This window comes from Mustelus asterias, chromosome 16 (assembly GCF_964213995.1).
Source record: "Mustelus asterias chromosome 16, sMusAst1.hap1.1, whole genome shotgun sequence".
Taxonomy (NCBI): domain Eukaryota; kingdom Metazoa; phylum Chordata; class Chondrichthyes; order Carcharhiniformes; family Triakidae; genus Mustelus; species Mustelus asterias.
The window spans coordinates 23857150-23884816 of record NC_135816.1 but is presented as its reverse complement, the minus strand read 5'-3'; the positions used below and the strand labels follow the sequence as shown (position 1 = coordinate 23884816).

The window sequence follows — 27667 nt, the reverse complement described above, 5'->3', positions numbered from 1 at the left end:
GGCATGCTATAGCTAACTGCCCATTTGTTTTCATCAGCTTACTGGAAAGATTCAAGTGAGTTCAGAGGAATCTGGAAATGGTTTTGGTTCTTAAACAGACATTATCCGAATCATTGGGTGAGGAGGGGCAAACTGGCCCCCCATCTTTTCCCAGCCACCTCGGTTGGTCACAACATGGGTTTTTCAATGTATTTTTCCGGTAGATGCCCCTTTCAATCCAGATGTGTTTTTATTTAATAAGGAGCCAATCAAATCAGGTTTTCTTGAGTAAAAGAAACAAAACGTTTATTAGCGTTAAACCTGAGAAAATATAATAAAGGGCACAATGTCAACACACACACATATCAGAAGTATGAATATTTAGAGTCCAAATAAAAGTTAAAATAAATACTTTTCTTGCCCTTAAGGTGTAGACTGTTTAGTGTTGTGGCCGTTTGAATTAGTTGGTTTCCTTTAAAAAAAATTCCTGCAGTTGAATTGAAGTCCAGGTAATTGCACTTTGCTGGAGAAAATGGGTGGGGTTTTACTGCCTTGCTTGTCCCAAAACCAAAAAATCCCGCCCAAGGTCAGTGGACCTTCCCATGCTCCGCCCCTCGACCGCTCCGATTTCCGCGGCGGGCGGGCTGCTAAAATTCTGGCCAATTTCTTTCCTTTTAATTCTGTGACCTGATTCCCCAAAATCGATGGGTTTCGCCTGAGGTTCTTTCCGATGGACAATCACTGCCTCTTGAGTTGGATTTTTAAACTGTAGAAATAGGGCTTTTCTGAACTTAAAAGGGAGAGAGAGAGAGAGAGATCTCTTAAAGCTCTCTTAAGCAGGTTTTCCAGCTGACTTCAATGACCTCTCTGTGCCTGGCTTGGGGAAAAAAGCATTCCTAAAACTTTCTGTCTTTATGTTCCCAAAAGGAATTTGATCTTGCAATCATTGTTGGAGAACAATTACTTACATTTCTATTTTTCATCTCGAAAACCTTTAATACATTTCAAGATAGCAAAAGCCAACAGGAGCTGGGTAATTTCCCCCTCCGCAGGGTGGTTTTAGGTGTCTGTTGGGTGTATCTGGCTGGTTAGCAGTTCCCATTATCTTTATTATTGATTAAAATCTCCCAGTTTGCATTTTTAATCCCTTCCTCAGTTAGAGCGTTGGGTTTTGATATCTGTGGGTTTCCTTTGAAATGTTTCTCTCTTCACACTTCCTTTCAGAGGGAATTTCTGTTTGCTTTTCTCACCTTCACCTTGGAAGGTGGCCTCGCATTATGAAGCAGCTTGGCTGTCTCATTTTTTTAAAATGCCGAGTTTCCGGTCAACTGATTTTTTTTTTAATGATCGCTTTTCAAAAAATAAGTCATTTTTGTGACTTTTTGGACCCAAGCAGAGATTTTCCTCAGTGGTGGGTTTTCATTTAGGTCGTGCACCCAAAATCCATGGCCTGAATTTTTTTGGATGGCGAGGTCTCTCGCATCTGGAGAGCCTGTGGGGAACACATCTTTGCTGACTTGGACAGGCCCATTGCCACTTCTCAAATGAGCATTGATTGGCAGCAGGCAGGCCTTCCATCCGCACTTGGGAGGAATTAGTTCAATCAAATTGGCCATTAGCTCACCAGTCCCTCCAGGCACAGCGCTGCAGTGGTCGGAAGAGGCACTGCAATGTTGTACCTGAGTCCAACGCCGGCATCTCCACATCCTGAGTCTATGTGCAGGGAGCCGGTGTGTGGTAAGTGGCAGGTTTCCCATCGCGGGGAGAGTTGGGGATGCCCTGTGTGGCCAGGGTGGTGGCGGGGGTGGGAGAGGGGGGATGGTAGTCAGTGGATAATTGGGGGATAGGCTGGAGATGGGGGGGGGGGGTGCAGTTCTGATGGAGATGCCCTGCCAACCACCTTCCTGCCCCAGATCGAGGCCAATTAATTTTTCTGTTTCTTACCTTCAGTTATTTGGCACCCTGAAAATTGAGGTTGGGTGGGAAAAAACCCGTAAGTGGTCACTTAAGGGCCTTAATGGGGCAAAGGTGAGCTTCCTGTCTGAGGCCCTGCCGACCCCATCATAAAATCACATCCAAGTCAGGGCATCTGTGATCCAGGTGAGAATCCTGTCCATGACATTTTGCACTCCCCCTCTACCTCAGAACCCACTGGAGAGAGCATAAAATTTGAGCCCATGTCTCTCATCCCACACATCTCATGCCATTTTCCATATCCGTTTCTTTGTACACCATGTAGATAAATTAGATTAGTTTAGCTCAAAATCAAAAAGTCTTGATTCCCAAGACAGAGCTCTTGGGAATCCAACATACTATATGTGGAAAAAATGCAAAGTGGCATTTCAAAAGTCATCTCCTACTTTTATCAGTGTGTGCAACTTCGGAGCGAGATAAGATTTGCTTTCTCACCTGAGAAATTAGATACATGTCTGCCTATTCACTTGGACTAATTCCTTCCACTCCTGGGATTTTGTTTCTGTTTGTTGTGTGTAGCTACATAACAAGGTGTAAATATTAATCAAATACTGATTATTCAAGACTTACAACTACAATTGCATTTTCCCACACTGGTCTCCGAGGATCTTCTTGAAAGGTCAACAATTTAATCCTGATCTAAACACATTGTTATTATTCTATTTGTTTCCTCTCCAAGTAATGGAGAATTATCCAAATATTTTAGTATTCATGTTACTGATCTGCTTACATTTAATCAGCAAAGAATATTGTTTTAGAAATTAAATGCGTAGTGATTACAAGAATGGTTTTTAATAAACAATTATAGTCGATGGTTATTATGGACTGAATTCATGAAAGCTAGTCCTTAGTAGCTGATTTTTAGCATGTGTCGATTGTGCTGGATTCCAGCCAGCCACAAAGTCATTGGGTGCGAAGTACAGCGTACGTACTGGATAATAAATGGCACTCTTTAGTTCTGTCTCAGAGCTTTTTGTTTCAACGCTCAGATGGCACAATTTCAAACGGCCAAATGCTCGAGGAGGCAATGAATTTCAATCTTTCTTCCCCCCCCCCAACTGAGTTGTAAAATTTGCTTTGTTTGTTTTGATGTAGCAATAGGCAAGCACTCAATCACACTAAACTGTACCTTTTCCATTATATTACCGCACCCAGAGCTATTTTCGCTGAACTAGATGCTGCAGATTCCACATGAGTCACATGGTGGCTGACAGACCCTTCAAGTCTCACACATCTCAGGTGAAAGCCAAATCATCTTCTGTGATGTACTCTGCACAGGTGAAATTAAAGTCTACCTATGCCTCAGTGCACAGCATCTGCTCCAACGTTATCAATCTGAAACACCATTTATTTCCACAGTGGCAAAATTAGGGTGGAGCAGCTGTAAATACGAGGAAATTGTACTGTTTCAATTATGGTCACATCATTCACCCCAGCGAAATGTATGAGATTTGAGAAGGAGTGGGGTAAGCAGAATCGCTTTTGACAATGGGATGCAACCAGCCATGAAGAGTATGTGTGACAGCCCTCAACTTAAATTGTGTTTCTATTTTTCTCCATCTGTAACGTGCCAACCTCATCGGTCCGCACTTAATACTGTGAAACATGACACAAGTGAATCATATAGAGCATGTTTGATCGATCAGCAGAAATTGCCCTATGGAGTCCTGAGAAAGCAATCTGCTGTGAGAGACACCGGGTATAGCAATCCATTTTGGACAGTAATGTTAAGCGGATGTTATTGTATCCAGCCGTATGTTATGGACCCCATTTGATATTCAGATATCACATATGAGGTGAATTTCTCTTCACCTCACATGTGTTAGACCTGCCACCCCTGCCACTGTATGCTACAAATGGAATCTGTAATAATGGCTAGGGATGCAGTAAAATAGAGAGGGATTCCATTTAATATGTTTGAGCACTCTTCAGTTTCCGCTTTCAAACAGCACAGCAATTCTATAGTCCAAGTCTTCCAATTAATTATTGAATTATTTATTCTTCCTCCTTACAGATTACTAAACACTTGAGCATGTGCGTGATTGTTGCTCATTCACAACTTTATAATAAACTTTGAGCTGGGACGTGGTAATGGTAATGATTCTTCTCATGACATCTTGGTGTTCTATGGGCAGCTCGGTGGCACAGTGGTTAACACTGCTGCCTCACAGCTCCAGGGACCTGGGTTCGATTCCCGGCTTGGGTCACTGTCTGTGTGGAGTTTGCACATTCTCCCAGTGTTTGCGTGGGTTTCTTCTGGGTGCGCTGGATTCCTCCCACAGTCCAAAGGTGTGCAGGTTAGGTTGATTGGACATGCTAAATTAACCCTTAGTGTCATGGGATGTGATAGGTTAGAGGGATTAGCAGGGTAGCTAAGCGGAGATAGGACCTGGGTGGGATTGATGTCGGTGCAGACTCAATGGGCCGAATGGCCTCCTCTGCACTGTAGGGATTCTATGATCGATGATTTAAATGAAAAGCAGCTATTGTGCAAGAAATCAACTCTGATTCATTTCAAAGAGCAGGAAAACCATCAGGAAGAATGTGCATTAGTTCACCACCGGAGATGTTTTAAAGCAAATAAATTACTGCAATTCATATCCAGAAGTCAGACCTGTTGTAACTCAAAAACACTAAATCGCTAAAACTCTAACAGCAGCAATAACATGAGCACACAACAATCTTTAGTGTTCTGTGCTTGGCAGGTGAGCCCGGCAGTGTCACTTAATTACCAGGGCAAGATTCTCCGGCCTTCCAGCCGTGTGTTTCCCGCTGGCGGGAGGTGGCACGTTGTTTGCTAGCAGCGGGATTCTCTGGTCCCACCGCTGTCAATGGGAATTCCCACTGACGTCACCCCACGCCGGCGGGAAACCCACGGATGGGAGTGCGTTGTCGGCAGAATCGGAGAATCGCGCTGGCGTGAACAGCTGGAGAATTCCGACCATAGTTTTTCTATCCTGTGATCGAATGGAGCCATTTGATGTGTTCAGCTATCACTGGTGTATTAGCATCTGTAAGGAGAGAACAGAGCTGATGTTTCGAGTCCAGATGACCCTTTGTCTAAGCTTTGACAAAGGGTCATCTGGACTTGAAACGTCTGCTCTTTTCTCTCCTTACAGATGCTGCCAGACCTGCTGAGATTTTGCAGCATTTTCTCTTTTGGTTTCAGATTCTAGCATCCACAATAACTTGCTTTTCTTTAACAGGTGTGTTAGTGTTGCTGCGCAGTTGACCAGTAGGGTAACCTACGCTGAGCTACAATTCACAAATAGACTGGTCACCGTTCCTTTCTCATTGAATAACACATGAGTTTCTGCTGCTCAATGGTTTACTAGTTGCTCCCGTATAATTGACAACCAGTTAATATTTGTTGTTTCTTCGATTGCATAGTAAATTTGTCGAGTGATTCTCGAAGCCAGATTGACCCTTATTTGTGCTCCAATAGATGATAAGCAGTTGCTCTCAACTATGGTGGGAGTAAGAAGGTTACAGTTGACCCCATTCTAAGAAGGAGGGAATTAACCAGGATTTCAGCATTGTTGATTATTAGACAGTTCATTGGAATAATGATCATTGAGGAGAATAATTAAGAGCGCCCACTTGCACAACAATCAGCAAAGAGCCAATGTTTTCAAGAGGGAAAGAAACAAACATAAGAACATAAGAAGTAAGAGCAGGAGTAGGCCATCTGGCCCTTCGAGTCTGCTTCACCATTCATTGCAAACATGGCTCATCGACCTCAATTGCTTTCTCACCTCCTCCCCATATATATTGATTCTCTTAGTATTCCCTAATCTATCAATATCTGTCCTCAAAATACTCAATGACTGAGCACCCACAGCTACCTGTAGCAGAGAATCCCAAAGATTCACAACCCTTTGACTGCAAAATCTCCCCCCATCTCAGTTCTAAATGGGCAACCCCATATTCTGAAGTGGTAACCTCTAGTTCTCTATTGCAAAACCAGGGAACCATCCCCAAAGCACCTCCACTTTCAGGTCCATTAACAACGTTATATCTTTCAATAAGATTAACTCTCACATTTTTAAACTGTGGGGAATATAGGCCCAGTCTACTTAATCTCTCCTCATATGGAATCCACTCATCCAGAGAATTGGCCTCGTGAAACTCCCTCTATGGCAAATATGGCCTCCCTTAGATGAGAAGACCAGAATTGTACATAGTACTCCAGGTGTGATCTCACCAAGGCACTAAATAATTACAGTAAATCTTCTTTACATAGATCCTGTAGCACAGTGATAGCAGCACTACCTCTGGGCCAGAAGCTCTGTGTTCAAGTCCCATTCCAGGACTTGATGGCACCGTAGAATGTGCATATGTAATGTGGCCAAACAGATTAGTTATCAGCCTATATCGTTCATCAACTTATTCTATCTTGACCCAAAAGTCACATTTCTTAGCTTATCATGGACTGGCCCATAGCAGACTCATCACCTTCATGGCCTGACCAAAAGGTCACATTGCCTTACACGTAATCCATATTTTTCACTGCAAAAACTTTTAAAAACCTTTATCAGCAACTTGGTCAAGCCTGGGTTATCCCGTGATGCACCATGATACACCACTTCACCCACTTTCCTGCCTTTTCCCCACAGCCCTGCAATGATTTTTCAGATAATTATCCAATTCTCTTTGGAAGGCCTTGATTGAATCTGCTTCCTCCACACTCCCAGGCGGTGCATTCCAGATCATAACCACTTGCTGCATGAAAAGAAAACTCTGCACAGCACCATTTTCTTTTATTTCTTAATGGAATGTATATTCATTGCAAATTTTGATGTAGTCCTTCAAGTGTTTGCCAAATTGCCAAAGTTTTGGGAAAAGAAAAAAAATGTAGTTAACAAGGAGATTAGTTTTTGCTGAAATGCCACTGGGCTGATTTCCACATCTATCCTTTGATAAGCATTCCACATTGCTGAAGGGTAAATCATGAATAACAATCAAGCTGATCTTAATTTTCCTATAGTAAGCATATTCAGGATCGCAAATTTTAGATAACTGAACCACATGAATTTGAAGTATTGGTGACTCTGGGACTGCAATGTCCAACTTTCTGGTTAACAGCCAAGTGTTTTTAATTCATTCATGGGACATGGGGGTCACTGGCTGGGCCAGCATTTATTGCTCATCCCTAGTTGCCCTTGGAGGGCACTTGAGACTCAACCACATTGCTGTGGCTTTGGAGTAACATGTAGGCCAGACCAGATAAGGACGGCAGATTTCCTTCCTTTAAGGACATTAGTGAAGTAGATGGGTTTTTCCAACAATCAACAATGGTTTCCCAGTCATCAATAGATTCTTAATTCCAGATTTTTTAAAAATTGAATTCAAATTCCACCATCTGCTGTGGCGGGATTTGAACCCGGGTCCCCAGAACATTAGCTGTGTTTCTGGATTAATTACCTAGTGATAATACAACTGATTAACTGAACCAGAAAGATTTTGAAGACAATATTCTGCCAAATGTTGTAAGAACATGAAAACATAAGAATATAAGAACTAGGAGCAGGAGTAGGCCATCTGGCCCCTCGAGCCTGTTCTGCCATTCAATAAGATCATGGCTGATCTTTTTGTGGATTCAGCTCCACTTACCTGCCCGCTCACCATAACCCTTAATTCCTTTACTGTTCAAACATTTATCTATCCTTGCCTTAAAAACATTCAATGAGGTAGCCTCAACTGCTTCACTGGGCAGGGAATTCCGCAGATTCACAACCCTTTGTGTGAAAAAGTTCCTCCTCAACTCAGTCCTAAATCTGTTTCCCCTAATTTTGAGGCTGTGCCCCCTAGTTCTAGTTTCACCCGCCAATGGAAACAACTTCCCTGCTTCTATCTTATCTATTTCCTTCATAATTTTATATGTTTCTATAAGATCTCCCCTCATTCTTCTGAATTCCAATGAGTATAGCCCCAGTCTACTCAGTCTCTCCTCATAAGCCAACCCTCTCAACTCCGGAATCAACCTAGTGAATCTCCTCTGCACCCCCTCCAGTGCCAGTATATCCTTTCCCAAGTAAGGAGACCAAAACTGTACACAGTACTCCAGGTGTGGCCTCACCAGCACCTTACACAGCTGCAATGTAACCTTGCTGTTTTAAACTCCATCCCTCTAGCAATAATGGTCAAAATTCCATTTGCCTTCTTAATTACCTGCTGCACCTGCAAACCAACTCCTTGAGATTCCTGCACAAGGACACCCAGGTCTCTCTGCACAGCAGCATGCTGCAATTTTTTACCATTTAAATAATAGTCCATTTTGCTGTTATGCTTACCAAAATGGATGCCCTCACATTTACCAACATTGTACTCCATCTGCCAGACCCTCACCCTGTCCTGTGTCTTCTGCCAAGATCATTGATAAGTATATTTTCTATTATAAACTAATTTACAGTAGATCAGTAAGTAGAAACATTCTGAGCACAAAAGACATTAGATTTTGTTCTAAATTAACAACGCATGATACTTAAGGGCAACTGGACCACAGCGATGGGTATCTATCTTACAGTCATCACTTTGAGCAAGAACTTCAGTCACCTGTGCTTCCTCAGGATTTTGAAAGCCAAATAATTGAAGCACATAAGTGTGCTTAACGTAGCCAATTCCAGAAAAAAATGTCACAGTGCAGGAAATGAGAGGATAGTTCCTACTTTGAAAGCAAAGGAAAGTTAACCTTTAACCACTTAACTTTAGTGTTATCTCAAGTAGGATTCCTGTAAGTACGGGGATTTCTGTATGTTGCAGGAAAGCATATCTGATTCAGATGTTGGAGGAAGAGAAGAATTATTTTCTCATTCATTCTTGGGTGGGGGGGGGGCGACTATTTTTTTTTGTCATTCTGGTTGCCCCGAGAAGGAGGGCCTGCTTGAGCTCCTGCACTGCAGCAATTTGATAGGCTGGCTTGACTTTCAGGACCACTTCAGAGGACAGTCAAGGCTCAAACTTATTGCTATGGGACTGGAGTCATGTGTAGGCCATATTGGGTAAGGACAATGGCTTTCCATCCCTAATGTTGAGTTTTTCCCAACAATGTGATCGCTTTGTGGCCGCAAACACCTGGTACCAGAATTTTAAAGATTAAAAAAAAGATTTGAATTCAAATTCTCAAGCTTGATGACTATTTAATTAACGTGATCACTAAACTACTGTCAAGACATGGTTTAGGGACTGTGTTTTCTACTCTCAAAGCACATTAGATAGGTTTGTGCTATGTCAGGCACTGTGTGTTGTACTGCAGACTATGGCATTGAGTACCTTTTGAGGTCATGTAGAGATTTAAGGTCCTTCTTTTCACTAATAGTGTAGATTTGTCTCCGTTTGCGTTTAGGGTGAGCTAGCCGGCAGAGCCAGCAGACCAGCCATCCCATATTGTTAACTGGAGGCACAGCGGATTTTTCAAATCAGGCCTCTTTTATGTACGGCTGGCAGGTTGCAGGTGGGAATTGAGCATCTAGGGTGGTCCACTGGATCCAGGCTGTCACAGTGTTGGGTGGCCGGGCTGGCCTGTCTGATCCTGGAAAAAGGTAGGTCAGGAGAGGATGGTCTAATCTCAGGGTAGGAGGTGGCAGTGGCCCAGGATATGCTGGGAGCTCCCTCCTGACATGCAAAAATATATACAACTGCTTATCTTGTGGATTCCTTGTCGACTGGAGCACCTACTGTTACTGTGGGGAGAGTGGAATGGTGCCTGCTCTGTCCTGTTGAGTCCAATGGACATCAAAGGACTCCGATTCGCTTATTAAAGAGATCTATCACCTGGTTCAGCAGTAGACCCTTTAACATATTGCACGACCAACATCGTCAGTGGGAATAAGATGGCAAATCAAACCCTTTCCCTTTTTCGAATCATAGAATCCCGACAGTGCAGAAGGAGGCCATTTGGCCCATCGAGTCTGCACTGACCACAATCCCACCCAGGCGCCGAAGGAAATCGGAGCACCCGGAGGAAACCCATGCAAGACACGGGGAGAACGTGCAAACTCCACACAGACAGCCGCCCAAGCTGGGAATTGAACCCGGGTCCCAGGCGCTGTGAGGCAGCAGTACTAACCATTGGGCCACCATGCTGCCTCTTTTGGGACATAATTATCCTGTTTCCCATCAGGAAGCGTTGGAATACCTTCCACTGAGTAATGTGATGATCATGATGTGGAGCACTGTTTGAGAGCACATTTCCACTCCATCTGACGAAGGAGCAGCGCTCCGAAAGCTTATGGTATTTGCTACCAAATAAACCTGTTGGACTTTAACCTGGTGTTGTGAGACTTCTTACTAATGTGATGATGCCATTGCATCTCATCGTGCATTGGTTCACAGACATCTGATAAACATGTACAGTAGGATAAAAATGCCTCTTTAATCGACAAAGTCAAAATAAATAGAAAACCGCATCTACGTTAAATATTTGCTTCAAAGGATCAGCCTTCAGCCTGTTTGATTAAACACATCCATTATCTGCCAATGAGATTGGTATCACTTCCTCAACCTTGAAGGAAGCGCCACAGAGGAGTTTACATTATTAGCCAGTCCAGTTCTCTGCTATGTGTTCATTCAGTAATTCACTGCTGAAGGAAAGGGGACAAATACTGTAACTAATTCTGACATTTTGTGACCCTAGATTAGAATCACCCACACGTTCACTGATACTGGAGGCACCTAAAGGAGTTGAGATACAAGCTGAGGCGGGTAACATGCAAGCTACTTGTCGAACGGAATTGAAATTGGAATCCGAAGATGGTGAGGTGGGTGAATAAGGACATAGTTGGCATTTATATTTTAATCTGAAATATTTGTTACTGAAATATACATTTATATATACAAATTTCAACATAAATATGGAAATTTTAAAAAGTTTATTTATTAGTGTCACAAGTAGGCTTACATTAACACTGCAATGAAGTTACTGTGAAAATCCCCTAGCGGCCACACTCCAGCATCTGTTTGGGTACACTGAGGGTGAATTTAGCATGGCCAATCCACCCAACCTGCACATCTTTGGACTGTGGGAGGAAACCGGAGCACCCAGAGGAAACCCGCACAAACACGGGGAGAATGAGCAAACTCCACACAGACAGTGACCCAAACCGAGAATTGAACCCAGGTCCCTGGCGCTGTGAGGCAGCAGTGCCACCGTGCCGCCCACTTCGAGGAAATATCTAATATAGCGGCAAGATTTTTAACTAAAAACCACGATGGCATATGAGAAAGATGATTGAGAGTGTGAGAAAGGGAAAACATTCAGAGAGATTTCTCCCATTTCTTGAACTAGGAGTTGCACCAGGTCTGTGAAAATAATGATCTGACAGCTTCAATTTAGTCCTTAATAAAAGCCAAATCACAGTACACAAAGATGCTTTAAATAAAACATCATGAAATAATGATCCTATCGAGCTGGCAATTTGATTTGTGTTACCACCATCAATGAAGTGTGCCTCACAGCAGCATCTCCAGGCTTCTGGAGAATGCATCATATTTGAAAAGAACACCTGATAGCATCAACCGTGACATAGAATGGGGGTGAAATTGGATAGCTCTGCGGATGTGGACTGGATACAAACGATCTTTGCTTTGGAACGTGTCGGCCTGAGGCACATCTGATCTCGGCTCCGGGCCTCATCTATACTAGTCTGTGTGCCTTCCATGCACATCCCCGGCATCTTGCCGATGAAGCAGATTTACATTTCAGGTGGTTGCAGTATCGATTGCGACCTTCTGGTAGGAAAGTAGAAGCTTGGCTGAGGGTAAGGCAGCTGGGAAGTTGGGTGTGAGTAACTGATTGGGAGAGACGGGAGTTGATCTGGAAAGGAGAATGATGATGGTAAGAGAGGTGGAGATGATTCAGATGGGGAGGGAGATGTGCATAGGCCGACAGTGGTCTTCGGGACTGCAATGCGACTGGAAAAAGTACTGCACCCCCTCGCTCTACATTCTGGTAACTAACTCTTAAAATTCAAATTACTTTTTTGGTGCTGCCTCTAGTAGTGTCCTTAATGGCGATCAAGTTAGGCTGCATGGAAACCTGGCTATCCTGAATGCAACTGATCCACCTTAGGATGGCCTAATTTTAGGATGTGGTCATTAAGCAGATGCTTCTTTTTAGATATGTGGATCCTGCAGATATGGTGGTGGCACAGTTTGTTTTTATTCTTTCTCTTCATGCTTGAATTCATCATTGTTCCTAACCACAATGTTTACAAAGACTCGAAACCTGATTGATGGCTGTTGTTTCTTCAAAGGGAATAAGTGATTTCCTGTTCCCGGGCATGAGGCTGATTTAAATATATTTTCAATCTAATTTGAATAATATTAGTGAGCCTGGGACACAATCATCCGGGCTCACTTGCCTTAATGGCCTCACCGGTGAAAATCCTCACCAGCGAGGAATATCTATGGTCCCCTTCAACGGGGACTTGAAGGGTGACCTGGCCGGTGTGATCGGAGGCCATTGAGGCACCCCCCCCCCCCCTGGGTGGTTGGGGGCAATGCCAGGCGTGCCCCTTGGGCAATGCCAAACTGGCACTGCCAGCCTGACACCCTGGCACTGCCCACTAGACACCCTGGCACTGCCCACCGGCACCAAGTAGTGCCAAGGGGGCATGGTCTGAAGGGCAGGGCCTAAGGGGAGAGGGCGGGACTATGATGGGAAGTACCTAAGGGAAGGTGGGGGGTTGGCGACTGACCAGGCGGAGGTTGGGTGGTTTGGGCAGTAATCGAGCGGGCCGAAGGTGGGGGCCTCTACTGTGAGCAGCTGACTTTCCAATAGGTTTAGGCCACTCCCCTACTGGCAGGAATCAGATTGTGCATCATTTTTTGCACAAAGTGACGTAAGATTACATTTTCAAACTCACCCAAAGAACGGATCTGATACTCTCCCGATTTCACGCTCATTCGGCATTTAGAACTTTTGGTAAGATCACCCCCTATGATTCCATGAATCAGGGATCTCCAAATAGAATTGCTTCATTCTTATACATAACTTGTTAAATTCCATAATATATTCTTCTATGGAATAACCATCCATCCTGCTCAATTTTTCAGAGTCTGACCATGCTTCAAAAGTTTTTAACAGATCATTTTTCTTATAAATTCTGTTCCTAAATTTGAAAAGAGATTCTCAAACTTTCCTCAATGTCCAAATGATGTGCCTCTACCTCCAAAAATACTTTGATTGATCTACTTCTGGTGGGAAGCATAAGTGCCAAGACCATATCTTCCTTTTTTTTGGTTAGGATGTTACCCACGCCCATATATCTACTTCATTCTCCCACTGGTCAGAAGGTTTAGCTTCACAAAACCACAGTTGAAAATTACACCCTGAAACTTTATACTTGGTTTCTGTCATTCTTCTCCAAAGTAACTCCAATTATAAACTTCTGTTTAAAAGAAATCCTAGTTGCCAATCTTCACTTTTAGGCCAACTATCCTTTGTCAATGTTAACAGGATCCAAGCCGGTTGGTGAAGTCAAAACCAAGACACATAGCTTTTTGTTACTAAGAGAGTTTACTGACTTTGTTTAGAGTCAGTGCTTGTTACCCACACCAGTGTCCCAGCTATCTCCTATTTATTTGTGATCAAATACCCATAACCCGTTTCCCTTAACAATATAATTGACATTGACAAACCTCAACAATGTAATTAATAAGACCTTGGCATACTGGCCGGTATTTTATGACCTCGCTCGGGCGAGGCGCATTAAATCTCGTCCGAGGCCAACAGAGAATTCCATTCTGCAAGCCGTGCCCGCCCCGATTGCGGGGTGGGCGTGCCGGTAAAATTCCGGCCACTGTCCATTATGGGTGGCAGCCTACTCTCAAATATTTTGCCAGCTCAGCAATCTCAGGTAAATGCTGCCTGGGTTCAGAGGAGAGGTGCAGAGATAACTGAGGACAGTTGACTCCAGGGGTCCTTTCCATGTGTTAAAGGGCACCTTAAGTGACTTGCTTGCCTGCCACCTTCCTCACTCCTGCCAAAATTTCTTGCCAGCCAACACCTTCCCGTACCATTTTGCCAGTCTTCATACCTTCCATTCCACCCCCATTAGACTGTCAAAAGTTCAGCCCCATGGAACAGTACCAGGAACTTGCCGACAGGCTGAGTTGCCTGAACAGCTAAGAAGACTGCGGTTGAAATTTCTGGAGATGAGAGATTAGCTTTTGCTTCAATTAGTGGGAGACAGTCAATAGATTGAGTTCATATTTGGAGAGCCCAAATACTAGAGATTTAGATGAAGATCTTTCTAAGAACATTGCAGTGCAAATTAAAACGGTGATTAGTGAGCAGTCCTGAAGCAATTCTACAAAACCAGTGCTGCTTCAGTCAGGACAAGACGTTCAGTGACAGCTTAATTTCTAATTGCATTTTCACCACGGAAGGTTCTGGGTGAGTTAACAATTTAGCAGATTTTATGAGTGGAGAAACGAGATGACATCAAAAATCTTTCAAAGGCCAGTTGATGTTTTATGGGCTTTGATAGCACAGAGTAAATATTTGGAAATCAGAACTAAGCAGGCTGAAATCTCTCGGTGGGCTGATGATGAATTGAGTCGCAAGGCCCTGTATGTAAACTTGCAGGTGGAATTACAGTTTAAAAATCTAGGGCGGGAGTTTTCCAGCTGTGCTCACCCCAAGACCGGAAAATCCCGCCCGCGGTCAATGGACCTTTGCATGGTCCCGTCCCGCCCACTATAATTCCCACGGTGGGGAGGACAGGAAGAATCTGCACAATGTCTATTTTGTCTTTCGAGTATGATTTGTAAATGGTTGGAGTTATTCCAACTTCGGTTTTCAGTTTTGCCGTGTTAGTGCCATGTGTTCATATTTGCTGAGGAATGTGATTTTTGGGGCAGAATTCCCCGGCCGCGCTGGTCTAAAAGCCAGAAATACCTGCCTGACCGCCAATGGCGTTTCACATTCTCCGCAACCCGCCCGCTAAAATTCCAGTGGCGGACGGGATGGGAGAATTCCGGTCTTGGATTTTGATCCTTCCTCCTCATCACACAGCAGTTAACATGCGTGGTTACTATGGACCAATCAGAAAGCAATTTAGAACATCCTTGTCAATGAATTGTCCTTGCATTAAGATACAAAAAATGTTAAATGGTATAAGAATGGGAGAATTGAGTTATTCGCCACAGCATTTCCAGCCTCTGATCAGCTTTTGTAGCCACAGTGTATAGCTAGTCCAGTTTTTCTGGTTAATGGTAATCCCCAGGATATTAATAGTGGTGGGGTTAATAATGGCAATGCCACTGAATGTCAAGGGGTGATGCTAAATTCTCTGTTGTTGGACATGGTCATTTCCTGGCACATATGGCGTGAATGTTACTTTCCACTTATCAATCCCCCATTCTTCCTACAAGATATGCAACCTCACACTTACATATAATGAAGTTCATTTGTCAATTACACCCCTGTTCTGTGGGTTTATTAACATCCCCCTGTATTTTATCACAGTCCTCCTCTGTATTAACTACAGCTCCCGCTTTGGTATCAACCACAAAATTTGAAATTGTACTTCCAATTCCTGAATCCAAATTGTTAATGTAGTAAACAAAACCAATCCTTTGAACCACCACATTCCACTCTTTCCGATCTGGATAGCTATTTTTAACCTTTGCTCAGTGTTTTCTGTTTTGTAGCCAATTTGCTATGTGTTTTGCTGCCAGTCCACTGGCTCCACATGTTCTATCTGTATTCATAAGTATATTATGCAGTAAGATATCCGGGAACTCCCCAGTCAATAGCACAGTTGGGGTATCTTCTCTACACAGGCTGCAGCAGTTCAAGAAGGTTGCTCACAATCGCCTGCTCAAAGGCACCTGGTGATTGGAAACAAGATGTGGAGATGCCGGCGTTGGACTGGGGTAAACACAGTAAGAAGTCTCACAACACCAGGTTAAAGTCCAACAGGTTTATTTGGTAGCAAAATCCACTAGCTTTCGGAGCGCTGCTCCTTCGTCAGGTAAGTGGGAGTTCAGTTCACAAACAGGGCATATAAAGACACAAACTCAATTTACAAAATAATGGTTGGAATGCGAATCTTTACAGGTATATTGGAAACAAGAGCAGCCCTTGCCAGCAATGCCCAGCTTCCTTGAATAAGTTAAAAAACACCAAATGTTTTTTTGGGATCCAAGATGTATTATGTTAAATCTATTGTAATTCATATTTACATTTATAAAATGTAAATCCTTTTGCAATTAATAAAATACAAAATACTGTCACTGTGCACAATCTGCATATAAAAATATATATTTACAATCAATGCACAACTTTTTCTTCAATTCCTTTCAGGTCATGAAATCAAGAGTACTTTCACTCTTAATGAATCAACAGGATTCTCACATTATTGTATTCACACTATTCTCAGAGTTGATAAAATGCACAGTACAATCAGTATTAATACATCCACAAGACTTTCAGTGAATAAATGTGCAATACTACCAATCTTAATACATTCACTATACTCCCATATTCAATAAATACACAGCGCTCTAACAGTCCATAATAAATGCAGAGTATCCTCTTTCACAGATGGAGAGTAATCACACTTAATAAATGTCCAGCTTCCTCAATTAATAAGTGCATGCTCACAACTTTAAATGCACTGTGCTTTTAGTTAATAAATGCATAGTGTTCTCAGCATCAATAATTGTACAATACTCACAGTTGTTAGAATACACAAAATTCCAGTATTAATATATTGTAGTCTCGCAGTAAATATAAATTTTGTATATAAATCAGAGTTCCTAAACTGTAACTTTAGAAACTTCTGAGGGCGTGGTTCCAGTGTCATTCCTATCACTTGTCAAAGTTCTCTTCCATCCTGCTTCAGATTTCAACGGAATAACACTGTTAGAAGTTGACATCAACGCTCTGGCTGTCAGCCAGTCACATCATTGCCCGTTTAGTAAATTCAACTCTCCAAGAGCCTATTTATCATGCTTTTTTGTGGTTTCTGTCTCCATTGTCAGATGCACAACTCTTTTGTTTTCTTTAGTGTGATAATTACATTGGATATTGATTTGACAAAGTGTAGAAGCAGTAAAAGGTTAAAATGGCAGGAATTGACCTTGTAATTTATATTTTTTCCCCTGGCAAAGTAGAAGAAAATCAAATTTCAGACTTGATGAGGTAGATCTTAATTTCAGCTTTGCTCTTCCTCCACTCTTCCCCCACAATACGTAAGGGAGTTGATCATTCCCAACTCCATTCCCTGCCTCACTAAACTGTGAGTGTTACTGTCCCACTAGAATTCTCTCCCCAATCCTTAATTGTCTAAATATTTTTACTTCCACTATTCCACTTTTAATCCATCCCTTTGGTGGGATTTTCCGGCTGCGCCTGCTCTAAGACTGGAAATTCCTGCCCGAGGTCAAAGGACCTTTAAATCGTCCGCTCAATTTTCTGACGTGCCCGCTACAATTCCCGCGGGAAGCGGGACAGGAAAATTCCGCCCCAATCTCTTTCTCTTCTCCTCATCCCTCTCAATTTCTGACCCTCCACTGTCCACCATTATATTTCTCTCCCCATACTTTCTGCTATCCCTCTCTAACTCTTCCACATTGCTCAAATTCCCATCTCCTTCTTCCATCTTCAACATTTCCCTTTTCTCCTTCCCATCCCCACTCCCTCCTCATAGCTCCTCTTTCCCCCTCCCTTCTGTCATCTCTCTTTCCTCCTGTATGTTTGCCCCACCCCATCACCTTCTCCCTGTTGTGTTGTTGCAATGAAATAAGCATTGTTCGCTCATACGGGATTATTTAATTGTAGGCTCATTTATTTAGACTAGGAACATGAGTACATTTATACAAAGGTAGAAAGCTTGAAGACAGCAGCAGCAGAGTTCCAAAGCAAAAGTGAAGACTGGATCACACAGTACACCTCCCTTCCAGTGATGCAATGCTGATATCTCTTAAAGGCATTTTGTTACAATATCCCTCTTTTGTTTTAAAGATACCTTTCCCCCTTCCTAAGATGTATAACTATTTACAACACATATTCATGTTTGGTTCCCATTACATAAGTGTAAAGAACTGATGAATCAATTTTGGGCAGAATTTTCCCATCCCGCCCACCACAGGAACCGTAGTGAGTGGGACACGGAACATGCAAAGATCCGTTGACCTCGGGCGAAATTTTCCAATGTTGGGGCCAACACAGCTGGAAAATCCCACCCTTGGTTTCTAAAATATAAAGGTATTCTACTGGTACACCCAGATTTTTGGTGGTAATCTTGTCTGGAGGTTTCTTTAATCGCTCACTGTGATCTGTGAGGTTCATGATGTGGAGATGCCGGCGTTGGACTGGGGTAAACACAGTAAGAAGTCTCACAACACCAGGTTGAAGTCCAACAGGTTTATTTTGTAAATTGAGTTTGTGTCTTTATATGCCCTGTTTGTGAACAGAACTCCCACTTACCTGACGAAGGAGCAGCGCTCCGAAAGCTAGTGGATTTTGCTACCAAATAAACCTGTTGGACTTTAACCTGGTGTTGTGAGACTTCTTAATCTGTGAGGTTGCCATTCTTGGATGTTGTTCCTGGCTGCATTTGGGATCTTGTCCTCAATGCAATCTAACTGTATGCTGGAATGGTTCTGATTTACTCTTGGTTATGCCTCATCTTTTTGTGTAATGACTTCATTGGATCTTGGTTCTGAACAAACCTTTGTCAGCTCGACTGGTTGCCACATCCTTCTGTGGGATCCTGGATGCAAATTTGTTGTACCAACTGTAAACCTGGCTGTGCTATACCTGTATTTTACATCCTGCATGTTGGTCATCTTCTGGTGCAGTTCTACAAGTAGTTCTCTAGTTTTTGATAGACTCAAATAAGTCAGAGTTTGTAAATTGGTATACACTGATCTCCCAAACATGAGCTTTGCCAGTAATGCAATAGCTGCACTTAAAGGTGTCATTCTCAGATGTAACACTGCAAAGTGTGTAGATCTTGCTAGGTCTGTCTGCATTTGAGAATTGATGAGTTCACAGTACAATTCATCTGTTCATACAAAAACAGAAAAATGCTGGAAAATCTCAGCAGGTCTGACAGCATCCGTGGAGAGAGAAGATCCAGTGTTTCGAATTGATATGACCTTTTGTCAGAGTAATCCATGCATTGTGGGGCTTGCAATCCCCCACGATGGCAGGGGGGTGGGGTGCTGTGTTGAGGCTGCCTGCAGCAGGGACCTGACTGCTCTCTCTTTATCTTTCAGACCCCTGTTGCTGCTATTGAGCATGTGCAGCATCAGAAATCTGCACATGCGCAGTAGCTCCTTCTGCAGGCTGGCTGGTGAATTAAACCCAGCCCATTGCCTGCAGCAGCTAGAAACAGTCTAGCCCATATTTTCAACGATGAAGCGCATAAGATTGGATGTGAGAACGCACCCAAAAAATGGATCAGGAACGCTCCCATTTTCACACTAGCTGGACATTTAAAATCAATCTCATAAAATTCCTTCTGCTGTTAATCTTGATACTTTCAGCCTGTGTAGACATTCATTCTCAATTGCTAGGCAGATATTCACGGCTGTCTTGTTTGGTTAAAACATAACTGAAGCAAGAAACCGTGCAGAGCGTAGATCAGCTGCATCCCAATTCAAACTGGGGAATTCTGTGAACCTTCTGTCAAGATCCCTTTAACATTCCTTCTCCTATAGTATCTGGGATGAGTGTCAGTGTAATTGCTTTTGTGCACTTTTCGCCCTTTATATTCACAACCCTCTCTGGTTCGATTTTTATGACTTTCTTTTTGACTCTCCCTCTTTCGCTATCAATTCGGCCCAGGCCCTGGTCATTTGCATTTCCCAGCTGAATGAACCTAGTGTTTACCAGCTCTTTATTTGAGCATTATCCTAGTCTTCCAAGTTTTTCTGCTCAGTCACCATGCTGCAGTTTCAACACACTCAAATGCTGCGACTACATTGTGGTCTCCCCAGACTGTTGAGGGTCGTCTCATGCCATTAGAAAATGATCTAAGACTATTCACCATGTTGTTCCTGTCTTGCTGCCAGGTTGTTTGACTACTGCTGAACACCGTGTCATGTTGTTACAATGATATAAGCACCAACTACTCATAAAAGACTGTGTAAACATGTTGTAGATTAAACTACGAACATGAGACCATTTACATATAGGCAGAAAGCTTGAAGACATCAGCACCAGGGCTGTGTATTTTTTGGGTAACCAAATAAATTAAATTAATAAATTGAGGGGGAAAAGGGATACTGTGTTAAAATAAATGGAATCTCAAAGGAAACATCAAACATTTTTTAAAAATGATTGAAGTCCCTGCGTGCGTGTGTGTGTGTGCACGCGCTCTGCTGAAAAACAAAGGTGAAACTAAGACTGGATTGCATAACGTACTTCCCTTCTGGTGATGTTATGCTGCATATTAAAACATTCTCCTCTCCTCACTCCTTCCCTTTTTGTCAGCCATTCCTCTTCCTGCCAGCTGCCCACTGAGTCCAGTTATTTCCCTGTCCTTTAGCCCTAATTGAGCTGAATACTGCTCAATTAGGGTGAGAGTTACAGCAGATGTGCCAAATTTCCTTATTCTCCTGAGAAAGTTGGTGGGCTTTCTTAACTGTAGCATCACCAGGGGACCAGGCCAGGTTGTTGGTGATCTGGACACCTAGGAACTTGGAGCTCTCGACCATTTCCACTGCGTCCCCGTTGATGTAGACCGGGGCATGCCCTCCACTATGCTTCCTGAAGTAGATGACTATCTCCTTCGTTTTGTTGACATTGAGGGAGAGACTATTGTCACCGCACCAGTTCACCAGATTCTCTATCTCTTTCCTGTTCGTGTTCAGGTGGATGTAAAAGAATCCATAACTTGAAGAGGAACAGGGGAGTTTTCCTGTTATCCTGATCAATCTTCCTGACTTAATTAGAATCTCCAAAAGTGAGATTTACTGATCATTCATTCCTTTTATTTGTGGGATCATGCTGTGCACAACTTGTCCAACATGTTTCCCTGCATTAACAGCAGTGGTTGTACATCAAACCTAATTGATTGGTTATTAAATGCTTTGGTGTATTCTAAGGACAAAAGGTTATAGAAATGCCAATCATTTCATCTTTTTTAATCTCCAAAATAACTTTTAAACTCTAATATAAACCCAGGGATGATTTGGCATTTAGTCCATATGCTAATATACATGTTCATTTTATTGAACGCAGTAAACCGAGTCAAACCTGTTGGAACGAAATGAACGTGGGGAAATAAAATGACATGACGTTGATCGCCATGCTTTGATTTTTCAAATCTGCGATTGAGGTTCTCGTGAACTCCCGTGTTCGCTAGTGATAGCAAAGTGATTTTTAAAAAAATAAGTGGACCTCATTGTTCATAGCTTTTTATTTATTCTCTTTCAGATCAGTTTGGAAGCCGGAAAAATAAAATTACTCAGACTACCTATGGGTTTGTACACTTCCTCGCCATCTGCTCGACAAAATGTCTTTGAGGTTTGCGTCTGCCCAAATGGAAAACTGTTCCTTTCACAAGCAGGGGTGGGCTCCACATGTCAAATAAACAGCAATGTCTGTCTATAAAGAAATTTTTTTTAAAAACTGCACAGGGGACAAAATCCACAGCCATTGCCAGCAAAGTTCAGGTCTATTGAATTTTGGACGGTTAAGGGTGGCCGTACCCGCGTGGCGTAAGCCTGCTAAGACACCTTGGAAAAGGCCGCCTATATAGACACTTTGTGCTGACTGTCTTCAAACCCCTGTTAAAATATTGTTTCAGTATAGGGGTTAAAAAAATGAACAAGTAACCATTTATACTGAGACATGTCGCTATAACATCTCTGTTCAAAGAGGGTGGAAAAAAAAACAAATGTATGCCTTTGCCTTAACTGAATGCACTCAGCAAGGAAAGCACATTATTTTTAAGTTTCATGTGTGTAATTGGGAGTGCAAAGATTACAAAACGTGTAAAATGATCAAATCCCAGTACTGAAGCTGAACCCAGTAATCATCAGGTTATGGACTGTAGAAGTTTTGACTGCATGTATTAGGGAGGAAAGGAGATGGCTTAGCAGACGGCAGGGCAAGGTACAGCTAACTCTAAGGTAGAGCGACAAGTTGGTGTGCTGCCAGGTGCCAGACATCACAACTATCGCATTTTGAGGGGGTTTTTTGGGGGACGTTATTCTGCTTTTTTTAAAATCCCAACATCATCAACTGTCAACCCATTGATAAGTTCTTCAGTTTTTGGAAAGTTTGTTGAATCAATTTCGGCTGACATTTTAGTGCAGTATAGAGGGAGTATGGCACTATCATGGAATAGAATCATAGAACACCTACAGTGCAGAAGGAAGCTGTTCAGCCCATCGAACCTGGATTGCCAACACTCCCACCCAGGCCCTATCCCAGTAACCCCACATATTTACCCTGCTAATCTCCCTGACACTAAGGGGCAAATTATCATGGCCAATCAACCTAACCCACACATCTTTGGACTGTGGGAAAAAACCGGCACACACAGAGGAAACCCATGCAGACACGGGGAGAATGTGCAAACTCCATACAGTCACCCAAGGCCGGAATTGAACCCAGGTCCCTGGCGCTGTGAGGCAGCAGTGCTAACCACTGAGCCACCGTGCCGCCTGTCAGAGATGCAGTCATTCTAATGAGATATTAAAGGCATTCTCTCTCTGCTTTTGTGGAATATAAGAGAAGTCATGGCACTCTTCAAAAAAACATGTGCCCTCCTTAACCAATGCCACTATTAAAATAAAATCAATCACACAAACTGGCCATTTATCACAGTGCTCTACTCAAGACAACTTTCACATTTCGATACATAATAATGACAGCACTTCAAAATAATTAATTGTATGTGAGCTGCTTTTGAGAGACAGAGGCTGGAATTTTACTGGCACACCCGCCCTGATTCCGTGGGCGGGCGAGGCTCGGAGAATGGCATTCTCCATTGGCCTTGGGCAGGATCGTCCGAAATCCGGGTGGGCGTGCTGGTAAAATTCTGTCCATAATCTACAAAAATGATCTTTCTTATTGTAACTTTAACAATAGTTGTTATTTTTTAAAAGTTATAGAATCATTTTAATTTTTTACCCACAAAATATGTTGATTTCTTTGGTTGTCACTGTAGATATTTTCCTTAATCATCAATTGAAAAAAAAATTGAAGAATATTTGAGAGGAATATCTTCTCTTATTTTTCACCATATCCCTTTTCGTCTCAACTTATCCCCAGCTGGTCAGATCACCTGGAGAGGATTTCAGGCTTCCATGAATCTTGTTCAATGGCCACTTGCTTGCACAGGAACATGACACTAATCTCCACAGGTAAATTTGGGGGCAAACTTTCCCTCCTGTTTTACCAGTGATGAAGTGGTTGGTCTTGCCTTGCCACTTTTCATAGAATCCCTACAGCGCAGGAGGCTATTCGGCCCATCAAGCCTGCACTGACAGCAATCCCGCCCAAGCCCTACCCCTGTAATCCCATGTATTTACCCAGCTAACCACTCCCTCCCCCCCGACAATAAGGGGCAATTTACCATGGCCAATCAACCTAACTTGCACATCTTTGGACTGTGGGAGGAAATTGGAGCACCCGGAGGAAACCCACACAGACACAGAGAGAATGTGCAAATTCCACACAGTCACCTGAGGCCGGAATTGAACCTGGGTCCCTGGCACTGTGAGGCAGCAGTGCTAACCACTGTGCCACCGTGCCGTCAGGAGGTCATGCTCACTAGGAAATCCGACAGTCATGCCACAAGTTGGAGTCTGAATCATAGATATTTGGGGCAGTGTCTTCTTTATTGAAGGCTGATAAATAAGAAAGATATGTTTCTTGAAAAAAAGATGATTGAAATCATCCAAGTTGCTGCACATAAAATGTCTACTGTGATCCCAACTCATTACAACCGCTAATACATAAAGCAATGTAACTTGCTGAACAGATAATCCCCAGAGCGGATTGTGCAGAGATAACCAGTGAAAATGTTAATGTCTATTTAACCATGTTGACATTTCAGTTTTTTGAAAAATAAATAGCCAGATTAAAATCAACAGCGAAATAATAATTGATTTGTTTGTTTTGAAAACCTGCGAGGAAACCAATGAGCTAAATTTAAAGCCATTGATGTAATGGACTACAGTCTAAAGCCTGCTGATTGTAAGGGAACTGTAATCGGTGCACTCCTGGTGTGTATGTACTGGTGTGTTGTGGTAGATCAATAGAAAAAATATTTTGAGGTTTTTATATATATATTATATACCTATTTTATGGCTTTGAGTTACAGAGTAAGAAAGAGTCACAGACCAAAGACTGATGGGAATTCAGCCACGCTGTCCATGTATCGTATGGTGCTTACTTTCATGACTCTATGAGGGCCTGTAAGGTGTTGACTTGTGTCTTGTCAATAGGTTCAAGACCACGACAGCAGGATTGGCAGAAATGAGTAAAATGCAGTGGAAAACTCTCAGGTACAGGGTGGGAGGTGAGGCCAGATCAGTGGACATAGTTATTATACACATGTATCATTTAAAATATTTGGCGTTTTCATCAAGAACCAGACGCAGTTGTTAAACACAAAGTCATGGGCAGCCAGCTACATTGCATAAGGCAACTGTAAACTACTGTTGGCATTCAGGAAATCCCAAGATGCCCACCCAAATCTGTCACACACAAAAAGGAAACTTGTTAACCACGTAACGCATATTGCCTGAATGTTTTCAAAGTTTTCCCTCCTGCGCTCATCTGGACATTCTTTTCTGTAAAACATATTTGCCAAAAAGTCTCCGTCCTCATTCACGGCTGGGATTCTCTGGTGCTGCTGAAAGTGAATGGAACGGCAAATTCTCCGTTCCCTCTCGCAGCGGGGCAGCCACGGATGAGATGGGGGAATCCTGCTCGTTACTTTCTCTCAGCTCCCCCACAAGAACCATTAACACCCTTGGTCCTCTTCTCTGGGCATTATGTGCCATTGCTATTTCAGAACTGGCCGTGATTCACTGTCTGAGAGTAACTCCTCGAATAATCAGAACAACTTGCCATCATATTTTTTATATTTTCTCATCCCTTACAATGGAACGGGTGATTCGTGCATCCAGTGTAATAGTACAGCTGAGCTTAGCTGAGTGCATGGAAAGGCCAGATCTTGCCACTGTCCACACAGTGCAAACTCCACAGACCCCTTCTCTATTGTATCACTCCTGCAAGGCTTTTTAAAAAATGTTTACCTTGCATATCTCATTATCCACGCAGTTAGAATTTAAACTGGAACATAATCAGGCTTTTTAAAATCTTCCTTTTTCTTTTCTGGTGGACACCTGATTATCAGTCTGCTGTACGCTATGATGTTTTCGCAGTAAGAGTTGGACCTTGTGGTCACAGAGAATAAAGCCTGTTCATTTTGGAAAAAATTAAAGTGTTCTTTTTTTTAAAAAAAAGTCAACAGCACCTTGAGACTGATTTTTTTTTCATTGGGGGGTGGGAATGGGAGTGCTGTCAAAAAATATCAGTTCACTTTTTTAACGTTAAATTTCCTTATTTGCACAAGGTCTCTCAAAAGCACCTTCCAAACCCATAATCTCTACCGCCTAGGGCAAGAGGAGCAGATATTTGCAAACACCACCACCTGGAGGTTCCCCTCCAAGCCACACACCATCCTGACGTGGAAATATATCGCCGTTCCTTCACTGTCGCTGGTCAAAATCTTGGAACTCCCTTCCGAACAGCACTGTGGGTGCGCCTACTCCACATGGACTAGGGCCATTTAAGAAGGCAGCTCACCACCACCTTCTCAAGGGCATTTAGGGATGGGCAATAAATGCTGGCCTCGCCAATGACACTCACACCCTGTGAACAAAATAATACACCAAGTAAATAGACCCACCTGCTACTTTAAATGTTGCAACACTGCAGTGAAACCTGGCGCGGGCTAGAGGAGTAACATCTCATCTTCCGGCTGGGCACGTTTGCAGCCTTCAGCACTCAACATTGAGTTCGGCAGCTTCAGATTGTGACCCTTTCCCTCCATCATGAACCCCTTTTTTAAAAAATCCCATAACCGTATTGCAGCAATGCAAAACCCCCTCCCCCTCCCACACGAGGCCACCTGTCTTCTGTTCTTAAAATTGCTACTTCCTATTACGACCTCTCACAGTTCTAACACGTTCTCCCTCCCTTCAGTTCTGGCAAAGAGCTAAAGGACTGGAAACATTAACTCTGCTTTCTCTCCTTACAGATGCTGCCAGACTTGCTAAGTTTTTCCGGGATCCTCTGCCCTTGTTTCAAATAAGCCACGGTTTAGTGTATTTGCTAGTTACCGGTAGATATTTATCGTCAAAACAAGTGGAAATGGCACCATAGAATTTGTAGTACGGAAATAGACCATTTGGCCCTACTAGATTATTAGAACATAGAACATAGAACATTACAGCGCAGAACAGGCCCTTCGGCCCACGATGTTGCACCGACCAGTTAAAAAAAAAAACTGTGACCCTCCAACCTAAACCAATTTCTTTTCGTCCATGAACCTATCTACGGATCTCTTAAACGCCCCCAAACTAGGCGCATTTACTACTGATGCTGGCAGGGCATTCCAATCCCTCACCACCCTCTGGGTAAAGAACCTACCCCTGACATCGGTTCTATAACTACCCCCCCTCAATTTAAAGCCATGCCCCCTCGTGCTGGATTTCTCCATCAGAGGAAAAAGGCTATCACTATCCACCCTATCTAAACCTCTAATCATCTTATATGTTTCAATAAGATCCCCTCTTAGCCGCCGCCTTTCCAGCGAAAACAATCCCAAATCCCTCAGCCTCTCCTCATAGGATCTCCCCTCCATACCAGGCAACATCCTGGTAAACCTCCTCTGCACCCTCTCCAAAGCCTCCACATCCTTCCTGTAATGTGGGGACCAGAACTGCACACAGTACTCCAAATGCGGCCGCACCAGAGTTGTGTACAGTTGCAACATAACGCTACGACTCCTAAATTCAATCCCCCTACCAATAAACGCCAAGACACCATATGCCTTCTTAACAACCTTATCTACTTGATTCCCAACTTTCAGGGATCTATGCACACATACACCTAGATCCCTCTGCTCCTCCACACTATTCAAAGTCCTCCCGTTAGCCCTATACTCAACACATCTGTTATTCCTACCAAAGTGAATTACCTCACACTTCTCCGCATTAAACTCCATCCGCCACCTCTCGGCCCAACTTTGCAACCTGTCTAAGTCTTCCTGCAAACTACGACACCCTTCCTCACTGTCTACCACACCACCGACTTTGGTGTCATCAGCAAATTTGCTAATCCACCCAACTATACCCTCATCCAGATCATTAATAAATATTACAAACAGCAGTGGCCCCAAAACAGATCCCTGAGGTACACCACTTGTAACCGCACTCCATGATGAATATTTACTATCAACCACCACCCTCTGTTTCCTATCCGCTAGCCAATTCCTGATCCAATTTCCTAGATCACCCCCAATCCCATACATCTGCATTTTCTGCAGAAGCCTACCATGGTGAACCTTATCAAACGCCTTACTAAAATCCATATATACCACGTCCACTGCCTTGCCCCCATCCACCTCCTTGGTCACTTTCTCAAAAAACTCAATAAGGTTAGTAAGGCACGACCTACCTGCCACAAAACCATGCTGACTATCACCTATCAATTCATTACTCTCCAAAT

At 43.0% G+C, this 27667-nt stretch overlaps 1 protein-coding gene across 5 annotated transcripts in view; it reads left to right on the top strand.

Moving 5' to 3' along the window:
* The window catches only part of sgcd (sarcoglycan, delta (dystrophin-associated glycoprotein)), a 203513-nt gene that overhangs the window by 162478 nt on the left and 13368 nt on the right, over positions 1–27667 (top strand). For 2 of the 5 annotated variants that reach the window (XM_078230773.1, XM_078230776.1), the window contains 2 exons: positions 10589–10712; positions 21350–21395. In XM_078230773.1, coding sequence (XP_078086899.1) covers positions 10589–10712; positions 21350–21395 — 170 coding nt within the window. Of the gene's footprint in view, positions 1–10588; positions 10713–21349; positions 23114–27667 lie in introns of those variants that run through there. The other 3 variants (XM_078230774.1, XM_078230777.1, XM_078230775.1) reach the window with 3 other exon arrangements.